At 45.8% G+C, this 18,303-nt stretch overlaps 2 protein-coding genes across 3 annotated transcripts; one reads left to right on the top strand and one right to left on the bottom strand.

Moving 5' to 3' along the window:
- Nucleotides 1-566: 566 nt before the first annotated feature.
- On the top strand, nucleotides 567-8,632 carry ZBTB39 (zinc finger and BTB domain containing 39). Of its 2 annotated transcripts, XM_035100819.2 has the most exons (3): nucleotides 567-707; nucleotides 2,203-4,452; nucleotides 7,026-8,632. In XM_035100819.2, the coding sequence occupies exon 2, from the start codon at nucleotides 2,317-2,319 to the stop codon at nucleotides 4,414-4,416; it is 2,100 nt and encodes a 699-aa protein (XP_034956710.1). In that variant the 5' UTR covers nucleotides 567-707; nucleotides 2,203-2,316; the 3' UTR covers nucleotides 4,417-4,452; nucleotides 7,026-8,632. The 2 variants fall into 2 exon arrangements, with proteins under 2 accessions (XP_034956710.1, XP_034956700.1); XM_035100809.2 differs by having other exon boundaries at nucleotides 2,203-8,632.
- A 58-nt stretch (nucleotides 8,633-8,690) lies between these two features.
- GPR182 (G protein-coupled receptor 182) lies at nucleotides 8,691-18,000 on the bottom strand. The gene is made up of 2 exons (XM_035100878.2): nucleotides 17,754-18,000; nucleotides 8,691-12,863 (listed from the first exon to the last, which is right to left on the bottom strand). Exon 2 carries the CDS (start codon nucleotides 12,843-12,845, stop codon nucleotides 11,763-11,765), a length of 1,083 nt encoding a protein of 360 aa, XP_034956769.2. The 5' UTR covers nucleotides 12,846-12,863; nucleotides 17,754-18,000; the 3' UTR covers nucleotides 8,691-11,762.
- Nucleotides 18,001-18,303: the final 303 nt, after the last annotated feature.

Genomic DNA, 18,303 nt, shown 5'->3' with positions numbered 1-18,303 from the left:
AAGGTAAATGGTGTTTCCGTGTGCTGCTCTGGTTCCCCAGAAGCGGTTTAGTCATGCTGGCCGCATGACATGGAAGCTGTACGCCGGCTCCCTCGGCCAATAATGCGAGATGAGCGCACAACAGCAGAGTCGGTCACGACTGGACCTAATGGTCAGGGGTCCTTTACCTTTACCGCTTGTTTCGCTTATACCTAAACCCGCACTGACCCTCTCCAACCAACACATTAAAAAAACCATATAATGTTAATCAACCCAAGAAACTGGGGTGCTGGCAAAAGTGAGCGGGTGCAGAGTGCGTCCCCCCACATCAGGAAGGGGAAGGAAGTCCTCCCAGAGGCTGGGTCACGGGCCTGCTTTTGGTTTTACCTCCCCCCCCCCGCCATTCCTCCCTCCCGCGACCCCTCCGCTCGCTCCTCAGCCGGGGGGAACCCCCCTCCGCTCTCCCCGCCGCCCTGCGCCGCATCCCCCCGCGCGCATCCTCCCCTGCAGCCGGGGCTGCTGCAGTGCCCCCTCCGGGGCTGGGGGCGGCGCTGGGCCCGGCCGTCTCGGGGCCGGATGGAGCCTCTTGGCCGGGTCCGGAGCAGCGCCTCCTCGTCGAGGCTGGGCAGGGAGGCCGGGCCGGGGGAGCCGGAGCCCTTTGTGTGTATGTGCCAGAGAGCGAGAGCGCGAGAGCCGCGGGGATGGTCCCCGCCGCCGCCGCCTCCCGGGTAAGGGGCCGCCTCCTCGGAGCAGAGCAGCTCCTTTCCCCCTGAGGCGCAGCTCGCCTCCCCGGCTGATCCCCTCGCACTTCCCGCCCCGCTCGCCCCTTCTCCGCCGCCCCGCCGCCCGCTCGGCTTCCCTTCCTCTGCCTCTTCTGCCTTCTGCGCATCGCCTTGCCCTCCATCCCATACACTCCCCCCCCCTTTCGAGTCCAAACTTCTTTCCCCTCCCACTTTTGGCCGCTCTCCTTCCTCCCCCCCCCTACACCCCCGCTTTCTCCTCTGGGTCTCATCTGCCCCCGAGGCCCATTTCTCTTCCCCACTTGCCAAATGAGAGATGCCCTCTCCCCCCCCATCATTCCAATTTTAACCTTGACTTCCCAAAAAGAGAAAGAAATCGTGTTCACGACCCTGACAGAACCTTGCGCCTCAAACCTATTTGCACTTGCATCTCTCTCTCTCTCTTTTTTTTTTTTGGCAGTGATGATGTCTATCGTCCTCATCATTCACTTTGGTTATGAAGAGATCCCCCATCACCTCATGTTGTTGCATGAAGAAGGGGCATAGAGTCGATTCAGTTTTCTTCCATCCTGCTGTGATGCAGAGTTGGATTTCTCCCTAGAGAGTTTCCTTTCGTTTTCATGGTGGGCATAAGGGGCTCAGAGTGCTTGAAATTGTGCTAAGGTCGCATCCCTGCCTGCTTGCTTACTGCATAGAACCTTAAGAGAGAACACCACAGAGTTTTAACATGAGTATTGCACTGCACATATTTGTTTTATTGTGTTGGTCAGCTGGGTTAAAAGTTAAAACCCACCTGGAGGCTCATAAGCAAAGAGCCAACAGGTTGTGTTGGAAGGAAATGTGCAGGGGGGAGTTTAAATTTCTAGTCTTTTGGCCTTCTGCCAGCCAAGTTTTAAAACTTTCAGTCCAGTTGTTAAAAGGGGTGAGTAGAACTTATTTTCACAGTAAATGTGTGTCTTTAAAAAGGAGGTTTTCTGAAAGTGTGGCAAAGGCTAAAAGGAAAAAAAAATAAACATAGGCAGGAATAGCAGTTTTGAACAACCCGAAAGGGAATGGTGTGAACTGGCAATCACACTCCCCCCGCCCCCAATTTGGAGAATTACTGTTATATCTCTGATGAAAAGATAGCTCATGAACTGGTTCCAGAACTGAATAAGTAGACGTAGAGAATGGTATGGAAGTGTGTAATGTTACATTATGCAGAGTGATGCTACATCCTGACTTTATAATTTGTAGTATATGCACCACACTCTTTCCCACCTCACACCCTCAGAGCATTTTGTCAAAAGCAGCTATGTTTTCTTGCAATATAAATAATAAATGTGTGGAGTTTTATTTTTTTTTAATTAAAATCGTCTTTACTCCACCTTTCCCTTTGCAGAATGTCCAAGGTGGCATACTAAGATTTTAGGTTTATTATATTTTGGGCTTCATTCAGAACCAGTAAGAACAGAAACGTAACTTTTCATTTTCTCCTCTCTAGAGGACCTTGCCAGGTGAGCTTCAGAGCCTGGAAGCCACCTTCTGGTGCAGCTGAGGAACGGACAGGAGTAAACAAGAAGTGAGCAGGAGAAGGAGGTTTTCAGCAGCTGTCAAGATGGGCATGAGGATCAAGCTGCACAGCACTGACCACCCCAACAACCTGCTGAGGGAACTTAACAAATGCCGGTTGTCAGAGACTATGTGTGATGTTACCATTGTGGTGGGTAGCCGTACCTTCCCTGCACACAAAGCAGTGCTGGCATGTGCAGCAGGCTACTTCCAGAACCTTTTCCTCAATACAGGTCTGGATGTGGCCCGCACCTACGTGGTGGATTTCATTACTCCAGCCAACTTTGAAAAGATTCTGAACTTTGTCTATACCTCAGAGCTCTTTACAGATCTGATCAATGTGGGTGTCATTTACGAGGTTGCTGAGAAATTGGGCATGGAGGATTTGCTGAAGGCTTGCCATTCCACGTTCCCAGACTTGGAAAACTCGGCCAACACGAAACAGCCTTCTGTCTCAGGTGATAGCCGGCCAACTGGCATGTCGACTGAGCCGAACCATGCCCTGGGTGAAATCCGAAACAGTGGGGAGCACCCGGGACCAGAGCGGAGTTGCAGTATGCAGACTGAAGCACCAGGTGGCTACAAAGAAGATTCTGCAAATGAAGGCAGCCATAACTTAATGCACCAGCAGACCCCCAAAACTGAAGAACAGGAATCACCAGCACAGTTTACTGGTGCCATGAGCATTATGACACAGGCTGGTCTCAGCAATGTCAGCATGGCTGTTCAAACCACTGCCAACTCGTGCCATCCATATAAACTCCAGAACAATGGGGATTACAACAAAGGCAATTTTTTCGCTTCGGATGCATCACTGGATATCTCAACAGGCAGCAACTCCTGCCCTAGTAATAGTGATCACTCCAAAGACCAGGGCTTTGGGCAGATGGATGAACTGCAGCTAGAAGATCTAGGAGAAGATGAACTACATTTTGAAGATCCCGGCGAGGAGCTAGGCGCTGCAGAGGAAGTTATTGAGCTGAGCGATGATAGTGAAGAGGAGCTATCCTTTGAGAATGACAGCCGTGATAACAAGGCCATGCCCTGTCAAGTGTGCAAAAAGGTTTTGGAGCCCAACATACAGCTGATCCGCCAACATGCCAGAGACCATGTGGACCTCCTGACTGGCAACTGCAAAGTCTGCGAGACCCATTTCCAAGACAGGAACTCCAGAGTCACCCACGTCCTGTCTCACATTGGGATATTCCTCTTCTCCTGTGATATGTGTGAGACTAAGTTTTTCACCCAATGGCAGCTCAGCCTTCACCGCCGCGAAGGGGTGTTTGATAACAACATTATCATCCATCCTAGTGACCCACTTATAGGAAAGCTCAACTTGTTCAGTGGGGATTTAGCATGTGCCACCTGTGGGAAACCCCTCGCCAAGGATTTTCATATAGTTCGGGGCCACATCTTGGACCACGTTAACTTGAAAAGCCAAACATGTGGCGTGTGTGACCAGCGGCACCTCAATCTCTGCAGCTTGATGTGGCACACCCTTTCCCACTTGGGCATCTCTGTTTTTTCTTGCTCCGTTTGTGCCAACAGTTTTGTGGACAGGCACCTCCTGGAGAAGCACATGGCAGTCCACCAAAGCATGGAGGAAGCCCTCTTTCGGTGTCACTACTGTGGCCAAGCTTTTAAGCTGGAAGCTGCTTACCGCTACCATGTGAGCCAGCACAAGTGCAGCTCTGGCTTGGACCTTGTCCGGCCCAGTTTTGGCGACCGACTCCACCAGCAAGCTCTGCAGAAGAGGAAGCTGACAGAGGAGTTCCTCAGTGAGGATGTGGCTCTTCAGAGCCAACCTGGAAACAGTAAGTACAGCTGCAAGGTGTGCGGAAAGAGATTTGCCCACACGAGCGAATTCAATTACCACCGGCGGATCCACACAGGGGAGAAGCCATATCAGTGCAAAGTGTGCCACAAGTTCTTCCGCGGGCGTTCCACCATCAAGTGCCACCTGAAGACACACTCTGGGGCTCTCATGTACCGTTGCACAGTTTGTGGGCACTACAGCTCCACCCTTAACCTTATGAGCAAGCATATAGGCGTGCATAAAGGCAGCCTTCCACCTGACTTCACCATTGAACAAACTTTCATGTACATCATCCATTCCAAAGATACGGAGAAAAACACAGACAGCTGATGTAGCAGTATTGGCGGAGTAAAGCGCTGCTTGCAGGTAGCAGAGAAGCTTGTTTCTGTTTTTTAAAAAACAACGTTCCATTTTAATGGTCAGGCATCAGCATTGTACTTTATTTCCCTTTGCCTTGTTAGAGGGTTTCTTAAATCATTGTTCTGTGAAAACAACAGCACACTACATGTGTTATTGTTCTTGAGAAACCTGTCTGTTTACCTCCTGCTGAGTCCAGGGCTCATTATTTCAAGTCTTAGAAACAGGCTGTGCCCCCCTCCTTCAACGGATAGGTTTCACACCTCATATCTCTCCTCCCTCCATCTCTAATTTGAGATCTTGAAAAGATTTATGCTGCTAAGATATATTAATGCTACACATCGGTAGGGATAGCAGGAGGGAAAGGGGTGGCGGTAAAAGGAATTGTTTATGTGCTGCTATTGGGAGGGTAGAAGTTCTATAAAAACTTACAATGATTACTCAGAGGTAAGTCCACCTTTGTTTAATGGTGACTTGCTCTCTGCCTTGTAAGTGTGCTTTGGATTCTTAGCCTTAGCTTCATGTCAACAAGTTTGTCTTTCCCTCCCACCAGGATTGACACACACACACACACACACACACACACACACACACACACACACACACACTGTCCAGCTCTTCCTCCTGTGCCTTTAACAACCATGTGATCTGCAGACATTTGTGGGTGCTAGGGCTGATTTCCGTGTCCCTTGCTGATTTCTGTAGGTAAAAACTGCCAGAAAAGCAGATTAGGCCAGTCCCCGTCCCCCCCAGCCAGTTGTTGCTTTCCCCCCCCCCCCCGCACCCAGCCTCAGTTTGCCTTTTGCCCCTTTCCATGAAACTCTGAGTCGGTTTTACAAAGTTCCGCTTTAACAAAATCAAAAGAGGGCATAGAAATGGTGTGGTGGAATGGAGGAGAGTTTTGCCAAATGTGAACATTCTAGATTTTTTTTCTTTTTGAAGGGGTGCCCTAGAAAGGACTCTTAGCTTTGAGTATATAAGCATATAGAGGCTTTAGCAATATTGTTTCATCTCCAACATCCACTTTCAGAAAAAAAACTGTTCTTAGGGCACCATGAAACAGCTTTTGGGCTCCTTCCTTTCCTCCAGCAATATTAACTCACTGCTGGTGTCTTGAACATGAATGTCTCAAGGGTCACATTCTTGAAAGTCTTTGACATAGCTCTGTGGACAGTGCCAGGGTTTTAGGTTGCAGTTCTATACACAGCTGGGAATAAGTCCCATTGATCTCAGTGGGGCTTACTTCAGACGAGTTATGTATATTATTGCACTGTTAGTTCTGTTTGAAAATATATTGTTGCCTTAAGGAAATGTCTCTGGAAGGAGGAATGACAGGTTTAGGGCAGATTATTATCTCTCTTTTTTGAAGGGTGTGTTTGTTGCGTATTAAATATTCAGCTCTTTATCGTTTGTTTGGAGGGATTCATACATCTTCTCAAAGTAGCACTTTTCTTGCAGGGGTACCCTATTTTCCAGCACACAAACCATAGCATTTTTTTGCAGGGGGGAAAGTAATCACTCCCTCTCCTCAACCCACCCCTTCTAGCACATGCACTCTGACTGTGTCATGTACAATGCGGTTGTGTTGGTGTCACAGGTGCTATTGGAATGAAGAGATGTAATTTTTGTGCAGCAGTGAGGCCAGCTTGAATGTGCCTTTACCACTCACTACAAATACACCTTTTCTCCAGGATTATGCTCTGACCAAAAAACAAACCCAAACAAATTTATCCGCAACACCCAGTTCTGCAAGCTTGCAGCAAAAGCTGGCTGTGGGTGGCGTCAATTTCCTAATACCCATTACATCACCAAGAAGCATGTACCCAAATCCCCACAGCTTTTAAAATAGGCTCATTTTAGAAGGTACGGGATGAACAAAAATGAGTAAGCATACAAGTGATGCTTTATAAAGAGCTGGGCAGCCCCTCTGAAGTATGGGAAGAAGGACAAGACTAGTGGTTAATCCAGCATTTGACTTGATAGGATATGTGTCATACAGATTATTTAAACTGGGAGGATGAAGAATTTGCAGTGAAGGGTCATTCTTAAATTATATGTCTCTTCATCCTTGGGCAGCATGACATCACAAACATGGAGCAACATTAATTTCCCCTATCTCCACTGCAGAGCAATTATATAAACTTTTAAAATGTTTTATTCTCATTCATATTTGTAAAGTCGTCTTTTGAGTTTGAGTGCTCTCATGCTGGAATGCTTATTTAGCCCATCATCAAGAAGTAGTGGAAAGCACCATCAATTGATTTTTTTGTTTTTATTTTTAAGTTCTTTAAGGGCTGTGCACTTTCCCCCTCCAGCCTGGAACACACTTCTTGTTTTAAATTTTTACACTATAGCTATAGTATTCCCCCCCCTCCTTTATTACAGTACTGGATTTGTGCTATTATATGGGGTTTTTTTGTCATCTGAAATGCCTCTGGGTGTTTGTCCCTTGTGGCAATGAAAAACCAGCGTGTGCTTGTGTAATTGACAATAACAATTCTGCTGCCTTTTGAAGTGAGGTTGTAACCTACCTTCCTTTCCCTTTCCCTTTTCCCTTTCCTTTTCCTGTATATCCCTAACAGGTGCTTTCTGGAGGGATGCAACAGAACAGATTGATCACAGGGCACAGATCCTGACTCAATTTGAACTACACTTGTGGCTTTATCCTATAGGTTGTGCTTTGTGCTTTCTAAGTGCAGTACTATATGAAATCCAGGCCAGGGAGGGGTATGGATGAGAGAAGCGAACGTTGACAAATGTAGCAGCTGGCTTGACATCTGCCCCAAAGTTTAATGCAAACTACCTCATAAGGAGGAAGTCCTGGAGTCTTAAAAAAACAGTGGTATGTACAAATAGGCTTCCAGGCTTCTGTATATGAAAACACTGTTGTTAAAGAAAAACAGAAATCCACACAATGCTGCTCTAGCCCTGACCTATTGAGAGGGGAGAATGAAAAACTGTACAGCCCCAGGAATCTCAGCTTTGACAGTAATTCCAGTAGGGCAGCCCTGGGCAGGTTGCTTTGCTCTCTGCTTACAGTACCTACCTCTAAGGGTGTTGTGAAGATTGACTGCTTTGATTTTTGTCAAGGAGAAAAAGCACTTAGGTATGTCTTCTTGTTTCCTTATGAGAAAGTTGCCGTCTTAAAATAGCCCCCCAGCATGCAGCAAGTGTTCTAACATATCTCTCAATTCCTTTCCTTCTTGTGGCGTCTGTATAGCGAGCACCAGACAGGACATACTAAGGAATTAACTCAGCGATATAGCGGACAAGACTGTATTCATAAGCATAAGTAATGCTGGAAGCATTCAGTGTAAGGATGTAAGGGTTGTCATAGGAATTTACTACTTCTTGTAGTACCACTAGTATTAAGTCAATGTCAGGGCCACATGGCTAGACCAAAGGGCTTGAGAAAGCAACTGAAGCCTATGAAAACCCAAGGTCCAGCTGCGGACTAATGGCATATGGCAGGCATACCCAAACTTTAGGCCTCCAGATATTGCTGAACCACAACATCCATCATCCCTGGCCATGGGCCATGTTTGCTAGGGATGATGGGAGCTGTAGTCCAGCTACACTGGAGGAGGAAATGGAAGTTTGGGGATGCCTGCTCTAGCACAAAGTAAAGTACTGTATGTTGTTACCCAGGCACCCCCAAACTTCGGCCCTCCAGATGTTTTGGACTACAATCCCCATCTTCCCCGACCACTGGTCCTGTTAGCTAGGGATCATGGGAGTTGTAGGCCAAAACATCTGGAGGGCCGCAGTTTGGGGATGCCAGGCATATGGGCAGTATTTTAGTATTCATACGAGCCCTGGCCAGTCAGAAATCTTCATACTACCTATCAACTGGAGGGGCTGATGTTACACACTCTTATTGCTCCTCTATGCCTGAAGAGGGCTGAGCCCATACAGTAGCACAGATCAGGCTAAGCCCCAGTCTTGGTCTCTGAAGCTCTTGGTTCAAGTTCTGGAGTCCCAAACAATTATGGCTGTACTCCCCAGGTGTTGAACAGAACCATGTTTTCGTAGTTAAGATGCCTTCATTGGAAGTGATGGAGAAGGAGCTATATTGGACCTCACCCAGTAAGGACTGTTCCTTATTCTCGACTTCTAGAGCTGTTTTAGTCTAGTTCTCTAGTGCCAAACTGCATCCAATGCAAACTTGGCCAGCTTTAGAAATTCCATTTTTAAAAAAAGCATTCTGCCATGAACAAAGATATGAATCATTGTGCTTGGTAGCGTAGCTTGGCCCAAGTAACTTCACCTGTCTGCCTCAAACACCCACACATCAACTCACCCCAAATTGTGAGTGAGGAATATTTAAAAATACCTACCTCACCAATGGAAAAGTTGTGAGGTGTAGTAAATGTCTGTAAAGTGCTTTGGAATCCTTAGGCGTGTAGAAAGACAAAGTATTGTAATTAAATAGCTTTGCTCTGTTTGCTATGCTACCATTTGTGAAGAATCCCTACCATTACCGCCACAGTAGGGGGGGGGGGTGTTTCAGGCATGGAAAAGGTGTTCCAGTCTAACACAGAAAGCTTTGAAAATAATAAACAGCAATGTTTTTTGGAGACTAATGCTTTATTATTGCTCTTATTTTTGTGAACTCAAAACCATGCCCTCTCCCTTTTCCTCCAAAGATCCAGATGTCTTGAAATAAAACAAAACAAAAACAAAGCAGAGCATTGTGATTGCTGTCTAACCTTTTGGTTAAGTTAATTGTAGGTACTGACCTGGTTATTTAAGTGTTTAATATCTATTTGCTGTAAAGTTTGTACATTTTGTAAAACCTTTCTTCCTCAAAGAAAAAAAAGTAGATGTCTAAAATCATTGTACATCGAATTCTTTTATACTCCCATCATTTGGCACAAAAGTGTGGTTTTTATTTAGAATAATAAAATGAAAAACTCGAGTTTGGTGCATTGTTCATAGTTTGTGGTTGACACGCTATGGAAATATTTTCAGATCAAATGATAACAGAGACTGCTCACCTGAGTCTTCTGCCTATGCCAAATGACTCTGCTCTGGGCTACTGGTGCTCCTGACTTCTGTAAATGCCTTGCACAAAGAGAGGCTGCTTTGCATGCAGAAGGCTCCAAGTTCAATCCTGAGCAATCCCAAGTAGGCCTGCAAGAGACTGCTGCCTGCAAGCCTGAAGAGCTGCTTCCAGTCAGTGTAGTAGACAGTACTGAGCTAGGTGGACGAATAGTCTCCCTGTATAGGGCAGCTTCCTTTGTTTCTATATTCATACATACAGACCTGTAACTGTTATATTTTTGCCAGTATTGGGGAAAATGTTTGGGTCTCTCTACCCCCTGCAAAGGAACCAATGTGTTGGGTCATTTCTGATCAAAAATGGTTTGGAATTAACTTTTCCTGCCTTGGCCTGAAAAACCTTTGGCCGGGCAGTTCATAAATACTTTTAGATAACATTCAAATGCAAAAGTCAACTCAATATGTTATAAACATCCTGTCTTCCTTCCCTAAACTTTATCCAAGTATTTTTTTAAAAATAATAATCCAGATGTTCACTTATGTCCTTCAGCCCTTGGATAAGAGTGCTATTTTTAAGTGATTTGTTATCTTCTAGCAGTTGTAGTAACCTCCTCTTTTACCTTCTGTTCATATTGTTCTGAGAATATACTTGGCCTGGATCTGTGCCCCAACACAATTCTTGCTGTAATAAAGGCCAAAGTGGTATTACATAGGAAACGCTGAGAACATTTTGCTCAGTGCTTCCTCTCATGTCTGACCTTGACCTCTAGGAACATGTGCCTTCCTATAACCACTTAACTCTCACTTTAGAACAGTAAAGGGCCCCTGACCATCAGGTCCAGTCGTGTCCGACCCTGGGGTTGCGGCGCTCATCTCGTTCTATAGGCCGAGGGAGCCGGCGTTTGTCCGCAGACAGCTTCCGGGTCATGTGGCCAGCATGACAAAGCTGCTTCTGGCGAACCAGAGCAGCGCACGGAAACACCGTTTACCTTCCCACCGGAGCAGTCCCTATTTATCTACTTGCACTTTGATGTGCTTTCAAACTGCTAGGTGGGCAGGAGCTGGGACCGAACAACGGGAGCTCACCCCGTTGCAGGGATTCGAACCGCCAACCTTCTGATCAGCAAGCCCTAGACTCTGTGGTTTAACCCACAGCGCCACCTGGGTCCCCACTTTAGAATGAGGGATCTCCAAATCACATGTCCATTTATCCCACGTTTATGTGGCAGATTCCATGATAAAAACGCGAAGGCCTATTCACATTATTATTTGAACGTTTTGGCAGCCTGGCACCCCAACTCCACCAAATCCCACCTCCATATGTTGGCACCCACTCCATGGTTGTGCAATCTCTCATCACATGCAAGGATCCAGTTTTTTACATGCCTTTGCAAATATGTTTTTTGAGCTAAAATCTGAGTCCTTGGTTTTGTGAACAGGCCCTCAGATCCTCAACTTCCATTTTTAAAAGCTTTATTAGGCACCACTGGGCTGGAACCCTGTCAATAGGGTTAGCAGAAGCTTCTTGATTCAGTGACTGGAACAGCAATGCTCCTGGGTTAACTTGGGAACTGAATCATCACGTTTTCTGACTCTACCAAAAAGGACAACAGAGTTTTCAAGGTGGGAGTGCATTCCCTTGGGAGATAAATCCCAGGCACCAGCATTCCCTTAGGAGAGGTCTGTAGCCCCAGCATTGCCTTCCCTTCTCCAACCTCAGGCTGGCATCTCTGGGTGTAAATGTCTCTGTGGTGACAACTTTTTTTAAATAAAAGGCTGCCTGCGCACAAACTGCTAGAAGGGAATTGTCGATATCCTGGTTCCACAGCCACAAGAAGTAACTAGTTGGATGCACACAAAAGGACCTTGGCAGTCCCTGTCCCACCGTTGCAGGAGCAGAATTACAGTCTTTGTGCCATCTATTTAATGATCAAGACACCCTCATGTTTTTAGAATGTAATTTTCATTCAAAACTCTCCACAAATAAGAGGAAATTCACAGAAATCTATATCTTCCAAATAATCATAAAAATATACAGGGTAGCAGAAATCAGAACATTTATTTCCATAGCTATTTTCTTTGAGGTGGGGAATTGGATGAGGGTTACTAGAAAACAGGGCACAGCAGCATATAATCTCCACCATATTTCACCCTGTATGGCCCTGCTTTCCCAAGATTTCAAGAAGCACTGATATGCAGGGTGTGTGTGTGTGCAAAGAGGTTCTTACTGAAGACGTCCCTTTGCTAGCGAGAGAGAATGTCTGAATACGCAGAATCGTGTTGTGGAACCACAGCAATAAACCAAATCAAGCGCGCTTTTAATTTGGCAAGGTGTTCTCTTTTGCTATGACAATGGAATGTTGGGTGTTAGAAGAGGACCCATCGCCCCCCTTTCGATCCATTTGGTCTTTGGGGATGTACCTGACCACAGCAGAGATTAGCTTCCCTTTGAAGTTCTTGCTCAGGAAGTTGTACAGAATGGGGTTGACCACACAATGGAGAAGGGTGAAGCAGTCTATGATATCATAGAAGAAGTAGAGGAAGTCCAAAACGTGGCAGTGCAGGAAGATGCTGGTACCTTCGAGCGTCAGCAAAAGCAAAACCAGGTGGAACGGCAGCCAGCTCACTAGGAAGACGGCAATGTAGGCGTAGATGACACGGCAGTGCTTCCTGCCCTCAGGCTTGTCGCTGCGCTTGATGTGCCTCGCCGTCAGTATGTTGAAGACTGCCATGATGGAGAAGGGAATGAGGAACCCAATGAGGGCAGTGAGCAGGGTGAGAGCAAGGGCCCAGCTGTCGTAGGTCTCCAGGGGGGCCATGAAGAAACATATTGGCTCAATGCTTTGAATTAACTCCATGTGGGACACCTCTGGCAAAGGGATGATGGCAGCCAAGGCCCATATGCAGCAGCAAGCAATGCGTCGCACCAGGTGCTGGTGTCGCTGCCAGAAGTGGGAGGAGGTTGTCAAGGACACATAACGGTCAACGCTCAGGCAGGTGAGAAAGAAGATGCTGCTGAACATGTTGGCAAAGTAAAAGTAGTGGGTGAAGTGGCAGAGGAAGCTCCCCCAGAGCCAGGTATAGTCAAGCATGACTTCCAGCATCCAGACCGGTAAGGAGAGGATGACTCCCAAGTCTGCAATGGCCATGTTGAAGATGTAGAGGTTGATCAGGTTCTTGTGGCTTCGGGTCTGCCAATTGACCCAGATCACTAGAAGGTTCTCCACCAGCCCCACCACAAAGATGACGAGGTAGAGGACAAAGAGGAACACCCGCTTCACGCTCTCATCCAGCCCCAAGTTGCAGTAGTTGAAGGTGTAGTTGAGCAGGTGGGCAAGCTCAGTCAAGTTGTGGTACTCTCCATATTCATTAAAAGGCAAGAGGTGGTCAGGCTCTCCCATTTTGGGTCAAAAAGTTAACTGTAAGAAGAAAATGGTGGAGAGAATTCAGTACTGGTAGATCTGGGCTGATTTTTTTCCACTGAACCAAATTGAGGAGGAATAATCAGTACCGGACAATTTGAGATGCATTGCTCGTTAGCACAGTTGCAACCCTTTGCTATGAATCTACATCAATCAATCCTAAGCGGTTTTGTGTGTGTATGTGTACAAGCTCATTAAAATAATGGGTTGCTGTTTCCCCCCCTATCCATGTGGGTCACTGGGACTCCTAACTGATTTGGGATTTTAAAGGTTTATTTATTTAGGTAAGAAGAATGTCTAGTTCAATATTCCTTTTCCTATCATGGGAAACCAGAGGACCTGGGAAGCCTGAATGCAGTAGTCCTATCACACTCATGGACTCCATTCACTGCCTTTGATACCTGACATGAGAGGCCTTCATTGAGATGGGTAGGTAATGACAGCCTTATCCTCCATGAATTTATCTTAACCACCTTAAAAAACCATCCAAGTTGATGTCCATTACCACAACTGGTGCTGGCAAGTTTCATAGTTTAATATGTGTGTGTGTGTGTGTGTGTGTGTGAGAGAGAGAGAGAGAGAGAGAGAGAGAGAGAGAGAGAGAGAGAGAGAGAGAGAGAGAGAGAGAGATGTTTTAATGTAGTTCTATGTATCTTAATCAAAGGCAACTGTATTTTCATAACTGGTTTTATTCTTGTTATTTTGCCATTGTTTTTAGCTGCTTGTGACTCACCTTGGTATTTCTTCTTGAAATGAAAGGTGGTATATAAATTCTTTTAATAACTACAGTGACTACAACTCTGCGCTGTGTGAAGAACTCCTTTTCCCTGTCCTGACTCTACAACCCTTCAGCTTCATTAGTTCTAATATGTGAGAGGAAGAAAAACGTCTCTCGATTCACTTTCTCTACACTATGCATAATTTTATATGCCCCTAGCAGGTCTCTCTTTAGCTGCCTTTCCCCTGTAAGTTAAAGAGGCCCAAACGTTGTAAGCTTTGCTCACAGGGGACTTGCTCGAGTCCTTTCATTATTTTGGGTGACCCCCTTTCTGCAAATAATATTATACTATGACAGCAGCTTCCATTCAGACAAGTGTGATCAGTCAAAGAAAGTGCATTGAGCAGACTGCCCTCTGCCCTTCCACCCCAGAGTTATCCTCTCCCCAGTGCACCTGCGGCTCACAGTGGCAACTGAGAATGCTGCGCAGCGACACATGAGTGTGTGCCTGAGGAGCATCACTGTCGCAAAGAAACACGGGGCTTGGGAGAGAAGTGCTGGCTGCTCTTGAGAGAGGCAGAGGAAAGTGTGAGGCAGTGGCAAGGAAGCAAGAAGAGGCAGAGGATTGGCAGGCCAATCTGGGAGGTTCAGTGGGAGAGCCTATGCCCGGCATAAGGTACCAGGCTCCATTTCAGGCATTTCCAAGGAAAGGATATGGGAAGAGAGCACCTTAGAAACTTAGCATATTTATCTGTGCTAAGTGGTATCTGAAGAAGTGTGCATGCACACGAAAGCTCGTACCAATGACAAACTGAGTTGGTCTCTAAGGTGCTACTGGAAGGAATTTTTTTATTTTGTTTCGACTATGTCAGACCAACACAGCTACCTACCTGTAACTAGCACATTTATATATAAGCAGTGAATTAGCTGTTAATTCTCTCTCTCTCTCTCTCTCTCTCTCTCTCTCTCTCTCTCTCTCTCTCTCTCTCTCTCTCTCTCTCTCTCTCTCATATCTCTTGACAACTTACCGCACATTGCAACAGTTAAGCTACAAACCACTCTAGAATTACAATTCATTTGATTTAATGCTCAAAGCTAAATCAAAAGGCTTACAAAGATTATAATGCTGCCTCTTCAAATAGGGTATGTAAATAACTCTAAATAACTCAATAAAGAGCAGCTGTTAGTAAATAGGTTTAGGTACTTACTCCCTAAGGCCTTGGCTAAGGTGAGCTGTAGTTCCCAATATAGCCCCCCCCCCCCAATTGCGCTTGCAACCTGGCACCTCTGGCCCTAACTGTTCCACTATGAAAAAATTCACTGCACACAATGGGCCACTGGGTTGTGTCCATCTGGGTTCTACTCAAAGCAGACCCATTGAAATTAAGTTAGTAGAGCCCATTAATGTCAATGGGTCTACTTGGAGTAGGTCTAACATTCACTACAGCTCATACTTCCCAACCATGGAATTCTGCAAAGTGCCCTTAGTGAAAAAGCTCAGGGATCTCTACCAAAAGATTCTCAGAATCAAGATTCTCAGAATCAAGATTTCACAGAACAATAGCTGGGATAGCTCAGTAGATCATGAAACTCTTCATCTCAGGGTTATGGGTTCAAGCCCTATTGGGCAAAAGATTTCTGCAGTGCAGGGGGTTGGACAAGATTACAACCCTCGTGGTCTGTCCCATCCAACTCTACAATTCTATGATTCTATGAACTCCTGAAATTAATAAGGAAAGCCACAACAGTTCAGCCATATGCACACAAAGGAACAGTGCTGTAAATATGCCCTCCGTATAGTTTTTTTTTTACTCCCCCTTTAAATGCAGATAAACATGAATACTGAAAAAAAAGGTATTAGGAAACTGTGGATAATATAATCAATATTATCACAGAATTGCAGAGTTGGAAGGAACCCCAAGGATCATCTAGTCCAATACCCTGCAATGCAGGAATATGCAGCTGTCCTATACAGGGATTGAACCTGAAATATTGGCATTATCAGCACGGAGCTCTAGTCTAACCAGTATAATCCATAATCAAACAGTTGTTGTCTTACCCATCTCTTAAGAGACTTAGGAATACCTCATTGAGCTTGTATGTTAAAATGCCCCAGGTTTAAATCAGGGTGGCTGCTAGAGCACATTCATGCACGGTTATGTATGCATCTGTTTCCTCACTAACGGCATTTATATTCCACATTTCTGCACATGCACTTGGTGCGCCTTCCAATATAAAACTCTGGCTTACTCCAGTTGGCTATTGATTCTCCAAGGTTCTCCTGCAATTTGAAATCCTTTATCTAGAGATGTCAGGGATTGAACCAAGGACCGGAGTGCTGAGCTACAGCTCACACGGGCAGCTCAGAAAACGGTCAACATTATTTTTAGCACCCATTCTGAAAATATCCCAGGCCTGCTTCACACGAGAGCCTTTAATCGAAGAGGATGCCAGAAAATACAAGCCTGGTACCTTTTACGTGCAACCTGCATGCTGTGCTACTGAGCTGTGATCCTCGAGTTTTCCCACACTGATTCTGGTTTTGGAAGAGGCTGGTTCTCAGACAGTGACAAAGAGAGCACTGATTGGTTTGTTCCTAGCAGCAGAAAAACCTTTTATTAAAGTGGTCCAGGTGACAGCTTTTTATAAGATCGGATGTGTGGCAGGTGAATGGTTGGCTTCCTTCATGCAGGAATAGGAAAAAATTCCACGCCATAAACTCAAAGCAAATCCCACACACAATTAAAGCACTTCCATCGAGAAGACGGATATGATGGCCATCTTCAAATACCTCAAGGGCTGTCACATGGAAGAGGGAACAAGCTTGTTTTCTCCAGCTCTGGAGAACCAATGGCTTCAAGTTGCAAGGAAGGAGATTCTAACTAAACACCAGGAAGAACTTTCTGACAGCAAGAGCAGTTCGACAGTGGAATGGTCTCCCTTCGGAGGTGGTGGACTCTCCTTCCTTGGAGGCTTATAAACAAAGGTTGAATGGCCGTCTGTCATGGATGCTTTAGCTGAGATTCCTCCATTGCAGGGGGGTTGGACCCAATGGCCCCCCGAGTCCCTTCCAACTCTACAATTCTATAATTCCATGATCAAAGAATCCTGAGAACTATAGTTTCCCCTCACAGGCAGTGCCGGATTTACGTATAAGATAAACAAGCTGTAGCTTAGGGTTCCACTCTCTTGGGCCCCCCCAAAAAAATTAAAGGAAAAAAACACCTGGATGTACATTTCCAAAATATAAGATAAAAAACAAAATAAAACCTACATACAGCAGCAGTGTTTTGTGTTGTGTAGGCTCCTATTTGTTATGTGCAAATGGCTTTAGATACCTATTAGGTCCATAAATTACCATATAGCATATATTCAACACACACAAAAACCAGCTACAATTTGTTGTTGACAAAGGACAGCTGGCCATATAAAGGGCCCCATTACCTTCAGTAGCTTAGGGCCTCATCAAACCTAAATCCGGCCCTGTCACAGAGCTATAATTCCCAGCATCCCTAACAAATTGCAGTTCCCAGGATTCCTTGGGGGAAGTCATGCACTTTACTTGTGCAATGGATGTCCTTTAAATGTATGGTGTGGAACTGCCATAATTCCGAAGTACTGTAGGTTCTGGCTTGATGAAAGGAGAATTTGGTGCATCTCAAAGGCTCACTTTTATCAAATAAAAGGTATCACGCTGCAGACGGACAAATGTTGTCAAGAGAGTTTGAAAGAGGCTTTACTTCCCCTTTCAGGGACACATTATTTTGACTCACAGCCACTTCTGGTCAAACAGATTTTTGCAGGGTGTTTAAAATGATGCAAAGTCCTGCCACACCTGCTTAACAGTGGAAGACGCAGCAATGCCTCTCTCAAATTTCCTTCTTTCACTCTCCCCAAAAGGACAACAATCACTGCCTGTCTCCAACCTTATAAAAAGATTCATAACTTGGCAGCCACCGGAAACAAATAAATAAAACAATTCGAACTTTCTCCAGGGCATTTGGAGGAAGGAAGGGAAAATTGTTGCTTCTTTTAAGCAGACGGAAATCTGGCATCTGTAACAGAGCTGTCTCTGGGAGGGTCTCTATACAAGCTTAGATGCCGGTGAAACGTTTTGTTTCTGGAGAAGAGATGGAAAACTTGGAAGTTTATTTTTATGCATTGCTTACCTTATTGGAAGCCAAAGACGACCCTTTGCTGTGCTGAGATGATGGACCTCTGGTCTGAAGTCTCTCCAACTTGGTAGCTCAGCTGGGTCTATCAGTGCAGTCTTTCCAGGAATGTGTGTTCGCTGCTGGCTGCCTTGCTGCTGCTTTTCCTCCCTCTGCACAGGAAATGAGCATCATAGCCTGCTATCCTGAGACCACAGGCTTTGGTGTAAAAGGAGCTGTCAAACACAGTCCCATCCCTTGGACTTCCCTTTTCTTGGATGCATGCAGATTTGGCTCAGATGGCCTGGCAGGCACCAACGACAGATATCAGTCGATTCAGAGAGGCCCATGGCAACTTTCGAAGAACATCCGAGGATGCAGATTTTTCCTGAGGCTGATTTCCTTTCTCTGAACTGCTGTTTCAAAGCTTGCCTCCCTGGTCAAAACCACAGCCTGCAAAGACAGGGTGAGCTGGAACATCCATAACAATGCAACCCGAGAATGTCCCCTGGGATTCCGGTTGCGAGTTGTTTTCCTTCTCTTTGGCCTCTGTTTCCCTGTCTGCAAA

Source organism: Zootoca vivipara, chromosome 2, assembly GCF_963506605.1.
Source record: "Zootoca vivipara chromosome 2, rZooViv1.1, whole genome shotgun sequence".
Taxonomy (NCBI): Eukaryota; Metazoa; Chordata; class Lepidosauria; order Squamata; family Lacertidae; genus Zootoca; species Zootoca vivipara.
Note: the sequence above shows the minus strand (reverse complement) of the source record. Positions and strands in the feature narration are given on the sequence as shown.